We start from the raw sequence: 7,029 nt of genomic DNA on the forward strand, positions 1-7,029 counted from the left end.
GGGGAGGGATGGAATAGGGGTGGGGCCTCAGAGGAAGAGGTGGGGGGCCTCAGGGAAGAGGTGGGGAGGGGCGGGCCTCAGGGGAAGGGGTGTGGCAGAGACGTTCGGTTCTCAGGCATTAGAAAGTTGCCAACCCCCGGTGATGAGCTCCAGGCACACAGCGGGCTGCTGAGGCACAGGGTGTTGGTGGGGTCTGGCTGTGGCACCTGCCTGGTCCCGTCGCCCTCTCGCTGGCCCTGGTCCCTGCTCAGGCGAGGGGCCGTGCAGATCCTGCAGTGCCCCATCCCTGACGGATGCGAGGCGGCCCGGGGAGGCCAGGCTGATGCTCACAGCCCCTGGCCTGATTTCCCATTTGGTCCATCTGAGGGGGGGATGGGTTGCTGGCCTGGTGGGTGAGGCGGGAGGGGGCACTATCAACCTGCATATATTTGTAGTGGGGGGGGGCACAATGTAAAGGTCTGGCCACCCCCCAAATAGGTTGGTCACGCCACCCCCGGGCAGGCCCCACCCCCGGAAAGAAGCGGCCCTCGCCCTGCCGTGCCCAGCTGTAGCTCCTGTCTCTCCCCACGGGGTGCAGCTTGCAGTTCACCTGGCCTCCGAGCTCACTTGACTGGCCTGGCTCCGGCCAGCCGCCTCACAGGGAAGGGGCCTGGCGGCACCATGTGACCGAGCACGGGGCTGGCTCTGAGTCAGCAGGAAACCCACACGCAGGAGTGGGGCAGCTCTGGCCCCACCCCGAGCTCCTGGATGCTGGGTGCTTTGCAGCCTTGGCTTCCACGGCCCCCTGGCTGTGGACACTGCACGTTAGACACCGTGTGGCCATGGTTAAATCCCCCACCCCCCGCTGGGTCTCTATGGAAGAACTGAACTGACACCAGGGTAGGTGCCTGGCACCACGGGCCAGCAGCGACCCCACAGTGGGCCCAGCACTGCAAGCCTGGGGTAGGGGCGGAATTTGTCCCCCAAGTGTGGCCCCGTTGTCCTGGCTGGAGCTGCCCCCCAAATATGCCTATGCAGGGAGGCCCTTCTTCCTACCCAAAGAGGAAGTGGTAGCAGCTGCAATTGTGTAGTGTTGCTGCTTATGTTCCACCCCAGAGCTGGCTGCATGTCTGCAATGGGTGAGTGGGTCTGTCTAGAATGAGGTTTGGGGGATTCTTCTGGATAAAAGAGGCTGTGTACATGTAAGATGTCATTATCCATCTCTTTCCCAAACCAGTTTTCACTTGTCTTCATAGTCAAGTTCAAGCAGAGCCCTTACACACAGGGTGAAGTCCTGCACACTGTGTGCGCACTTTTGTACCTGCCCAATTTAGGTATGTAAATCCCCTGGTGCACACATCGGTTGAGGGGATTTGCACACTTTTTGTGTATGAGTACAATATGGCCTACACGTGCATGCACTCTGTTGAGGGTTTGCCCCACACGTTTTCATGTAGATGTCGATATGAACAGCCACCCAGGAGGAAAGACCTGGGTTAATCTACATTCACCACTTGCTGTGACTCCCTAGGCGCCAAAACAAATGTACCGCTATAATGACCCAAGTCTCTCACCTCCCACCTGGGGAGTAAAGTCAGCAGGGGGTCATTAGGAGTATAAATACTCTCACCCAGTTGATCCCGGCCAAGTGCAGAGTCCTGCAGTTTGTGTGTGACTTCAGCATGTGCTGAGAGGGAAGAAGACGCAGCCAGGGTTCAGGTGAGCTGGGGCAGTTTATATTAAAGCTAATCCAGGATCTTTCTAAATAGGAGATTTTTAAAGCGAATGGAAAGCTTTGGGCCAAATCTGCTGTCAGTCACCCTGGTGTAAACCTGGAATGATTCTGGATTTACACCCATATAAGTGAGAGCAGACCCGTATAAATGAGGTTGGTCATATAGAAGGGAACTATTTAGTTCCATCAAAAAATAAACAACCAAAAAAAAAAAATGATGTGAAGAAACCACTGAGTATTCAAAAGCTCAGGGGCGTTTGCGTTACACACACAGCCATAATTCTCTGCCCTGGTACAATTGCCTTGTGAGAGACTCTGTTATCATGGGAGATTTCAGTCTGGGGGACGTATGTTTTTGCAGAGAGACAAGTAATGATTAGGACAGGGCAGTCCCATAAAACGATCTGAATCGCTTGCTAAACTGGGCTGACTTGAACAACGTGCAGTTGATTACAACTAAATGTGAGGTTCTACATTGAGGAACCAAGAGCGTAGATCATACATATGGGATGGGGGGGCTATTTTTTAGAAAGCACTGACTCAAAAAAGAACTCGGAGTCATGTTGTGTAACCAGCTGTACATGAGGTCGCAGTGCAGTGTGGTGATGAAGAGAACAAAAGCTCTCCTTGAAAGTATAAGCAGGGGAATATGGAGCAGATATAGAGAGGTGTGAGGCTTGGAGAGACCATCATTGGACACTGTTTCTAGGTTCAGTGTCCACACTTCAAAAAGGTTGTTGACAGATTGAAAAGGGTTCGGAAAAGAGCTACAAGAATGATTACAGATCTGGAGAACGTGGCTTATAGCCAGAGACTGAACAAGTTCGATCTATTTAGTTTATCCGAGAGAAGGTTAAGAAGTGACTTGATCAGTCTCATAGATGGGAAGAGATTTCTGACTGTAGAAGGTTCTTTAATCTAGCAGACGAAGGCAGTGGCTAGGAACTGAGACTAGACAAATTGAGACTAGAAACAAGGTGCACATTCCTAGAACAAGGCAAACTAACATTTGGAACATCTTAGCTAGGGATGTGTTTGGATCACCATCGCCTGAAATCTTTAAATTAAGACTTGACGCCTTTCTCAGCGATACACTCTAACTCCAAGAGACGTTATGGGCTAGATGCAGAACTCACCTGGTGAAATTCTGTGGCCTGTGTTATTCAGGAGATCAGAGCAGGTGATCAGAATGGTCCCTTCTTGTCTTAAAATCTATGACTCCATAATTATTTGATCACAATTTTTTCAAGGTTAATGAAATAATTATTTTTTTTTTCTACCACCTTAGATAAATAGGGGCTGTAGCAGCTTGTAATACTTTTTCCCTTTGTCAAAATAGTCTCTGCATCAATGTTGATTTGGACTTTTTATAGCATAAGATTTCTTCTCTCCAAAGTCTGTTTTGAATACATGTGTGCTGCAGCCATGTATCACACTACAACCCTCCTGCTGCAATATAAATAGGCAGAAAGGGATTCATCTGAATCTCTTTGCTTCTGGAACTGACGGTATGTCCACCTTTACGGCAGCATGTGGAGTGCTGACACTGCGTGCCCGGCTAGCATGGGGATGAATAGCCGTGTGGATGGAGAGGCCCTGCTTAGGCATGTAGAGTACAGGTCTGGCGGAACTTTAAGGTCTACACCCTACACAGTTCTCCACACACCCACGCCATGCTCCCATATCCACCATTGAGTGTCCCACTGCCTCCCTGCTGCCGGAGCCTTTCCCCGTTGCAGTGAAAGGCTCCAGCAGTGGGGAAAGGCTCTGGCAGTGAGGAGCCTTTCCCCGCTGCCTCCCCACTGCCAGAGCCCTTCACTGCCATGTGTAGCTACACACCTGCTTTTCAGTGTGGTGTGTAGCTACCCAGACCTACATGCCGAGTGTAGACAAAGCTTCAAGAAGACATTACATAAGTCAGACTTTCTCGGTGTGACATTTCTAGTTTTCCCCAAGCCAGAAACAGTGTAAGCGTAGCCTGACAGTCCTGCAGTATTTCAGTGGATGGGACTGGGGTGCTTTATAGGCCTGGAAGCAGGGAGTTTTCGCTGTGTAACTGACTAGTTTTGAGCCCTCTGACAAGTATTGTACAACATGCTATATAAGAATGGTCATACTGGGTGAGATCATTGGCCTGACTAGCCCAGTGTCCTGTCTTCGACAGTGGCCAATGCCAGGTGCTTCAGAGGCAATATACAGAACAGGGCAAGAATTGAGTGATCCACCACCTGTCATCCAGTCCCAGCTTCTGCCAGTTAGAGGCTTAGGACACCCAGATCATGGAGTTGCATCTCTGACCATCTGGACTGATAGCCATTGATGGACCTATCCTCCAGGAACGGATCTCATTGTTTTTTGAACCCAGTTAGACTTTTGGCCTTCACAGCATCCCCTGGCAACAAGTTCCCCTGGTTGACTGTGTGTTGTGTGAAGAAATACTTCCTCCTGTTTGTTTTAAACCTGCTGCCTATTAATTTCATTGGGTGACCCCTGGTTCTTTTATTATGGGAAGGAGTAAATAGCACTTCCCTGTTCACTTTCGCCACACCAGTCATGATTTTATAGACCTCTATCATATCCCCCCCTTAGGCATCTTTTCCCTTCTCTGTGCCTTTTCCAATTCTAATATACAGTGCCATTATGATATTTTCAGTTTTATTATCTATCCCTTTCCAAATGGTTCCTAACATTCTGTTTGCTTTTTTGACTGCTGCTGCACACTGTGTGGATGTTTTTAGAGCACTATTCACAATGACTCCAAGATCTTTCTTGAGTGGTAACAGCTAATTTAGACCCCATCATTTTCTATGTATAGTTGGGATTATGTTTTCCAATCTGAATTACTTTGCATTTATCAACGATGAATTTCATCTGCTATTTTGTTGGCCTGTCACCGAGTTTTGTGAGATCCCTTTGTAACTCTTCACAGTCTTGTTTGGACTTAACTGTCTTGAGTAATTTTGTATCATCTGCTACCGTTGCCACCTCACTCACTGTTTACTCCTTTTTCCAGATCATTTACGAATATGTTGAACATCACTGATCTGAGCAGGGCCGGCTCCAGGCACCAGCTTGGCAAGCAGGTGCTTGGGGCGGCCACTTCGGGGAGGGGCGGCACGTCCAGCTATTCGGCGGCAATTCGGCAATTCACTCCCACTCGGTGCGAAGGGCCTCCCGCCGAATTGCCGCCGCAGATCACGGTTGCGATCGCGGCTTTTTTTTTTTTTTTTTTTGGGCTGCTTGGGGCGGCCAAATCCCTGGAGCCGGCCCTGGATCTGAGTACAGATCCCTGGGGAGAAGTGATATTTATCTTTCTCCATTGTGGAAACTGATATTTATTCCTACTTTTGTTTCCTGTCTTTTAACCAGTTATTGACCCAGGAGAGGACCTTCCCTCCTATCCCATAACTTACATTTCTTAAGAGCCTTTTGTGAGGAACCTTGTCAAAGGCTTTCTGAAAATCTAAATAAACTATGTCCTCTGGATCACCCTTCTCCACATGTTTGTTGACCCCTTCAAAGAGTTCTACTAGACTGGTGAGACATGATTTCCCTTTACAAAAGCCAGGTTGACTCTTCCCCAACAAATCTTGTTGATCTATGTGTCTGATAATTCTGTTCTTAACTATAGTTTCCACCAATTCACCTAATGCAGGCTCATGCTTCTCGGGGTACCGCGCTAAGAATAGCTGTGTAGATGTTGATGCTCGGACTCTTAAGTTGGTGGGCTGGAGCCCCAACTCGAGCTACAGCATCTACTCAGCTTGTTTTAGCAAGGTACCCCGAGTCTGTCGATCTGAGCTCTGAGACTTGCTGTTGCGGGCTGCCACTTGCTTTTGTAGATGTACCCTTGGTCATCGCTGAGATCAAAATAGCACTACTCATGCATATTCCCCGATGTACTACTTACATCCAGGCTGAATACCCAGAATGTGCTGCTGAATGTACCAGGTACATCTTGCTACATGCAGCTGAACATGCCAGGTATTTCTAGGCTGAAAATATGTGCCGGGCGGCCAGATATACTCTGTACTTCACGGCAGAATGCACACTAAACAATGTGCATCTCCTAGTAGCAAGGTACACCAGGTAGGATACTTGTAACCAAGTGGGGTTTGTAACTCATGACTTGTAATGACATTCTAAAAACTCTACATGATTTTGCACAGAAAAAATATAAGGGTTTGTGTGATTAGTGTTATTGCAACATGACTGATGAACTCCACAAGAGGTCAATCCACTTCTTCCAGAGCTGAGACTGGCCCATAGTACGTATTTCATTTACAGGGTCTGTTCATTCCATGTGTTATGTTTTATTGAAAGGAAAGACATTGATGTCAGACTTGCAAAAGATGCCACAAGAAGACAACCCGTCAGGTTCCAACGGCACAGGCTCTGATCCATCAGTGTTCTTCCTGACAGGCATCCCGGGGCTGGAAGCTCTGCACCTCTGGATCTCCATCCCCTTCTGCTCAGTGTTCATCGTGACCCTTCTAGGAAACAGCACCCTCTTGTATGTTATCAAGACAGTGCCCTCCCTACACAAGCCCATGTTCTATTTCCTCGCCATGCTGGCAGTCATCAACCTTGTTTTATCCGCAACCACCATACCGAAAATACTGAGCATCTTCTGGTTTAATTCCAGGGAGATCAGCTTTAACGGCTGCCTGGTGCAGATGTTTTTCATTCACTCATTGTCCATCCTGGAATCTGCTGTGCTGCTGGCCATGGCCTTCGACAGGTACGTGGCCATCTGCAACCCCCTGAGATATGCCACCATCCTGACCAATTCAGTGATAGCAAAGATCGGGCTGGCGGCTTTGGCCCGGGCTGTTCTGCTAATGCTCCCTTTGCCCTTCCTCCTCAGAAGGCTGCCCTACTGCCGGTCCCACGTCATCTCCCATAGCTGCTGTGAGCACATGGCCGTGTTGGAGCTGGCTTGTGCCAACACCAGGTTCAATAACATCTATGGGATCATTGTTGCTCTCTTCATCGTGGGTCTGGATCTGATGTTCATCTCCCTATCATATGTCAAGATCCTGAGGACTGTCTTAAGCCTGGCATCCAAGGAAGAGCAGCTCAAGGCTTTCGGCACCTGTGTTGCCCACCTTTGCGCCATCTTAGTGGTCTACACACCAGGGGTTCTCTCCTCAACAATTTATAGGTTTGGCCAGGAAGTCGCACCGCACGTACACATCCTGCTGGCCAATTTCTACATCCTCTTTCCTCCCATGATGAACCCCATCGTGTACGGTGTGAAAACCAAACAGATTCGTGACAGAGTTCGTCTCCTGTTCCGAGGCAAAAGCTTCTAG

At 49.0% G+C, this 7,029-nt stretch overlaps 1 protein-coding gene across 1 annotated transcript; it reads left to right on the forward strand.

The window, feature by feature from the left end:
- The first annotated feature begins 6,066 nt into the window (after positions 1-6,066).
- On the forward strand, positions 6,067-7,029 carry LOC135891663 (olfactory receptor 52K1-like). Its single transcript, XM_065419284.1, has one exon. The coding sequence runs from the start codon at positions 6,067-6,069 to the stop codon at positions 7,027-7,029; it is 963 nt and encodes a 320-aa protein (XP_065275356.1).

The sequence above is a fragment of the Emys orbicularis genome, chromosome 1, assembly GCF_028017835.1.
Source record: "Emys orbicularis isolate rEmyOrb1 chromosome 1, rEmyOrb1.hap1, whole genome shotgun sequence".
Classification (NCBI taxonomy): Eukaryota; Metazoa; Chordata; order Testudines; family Emydidae; genus Emys; species Emys orbicularis.

Bases quoted from the DNA above. Each gene is read 5' to 3' on its own strand.
- LOC135891663 (XM_065419284.1), top strand. From the start codon at position 6,067: ATGCCACAAGAAGACAACCCGTCAGGTTCCAACGGCACAGGCTCTGAT.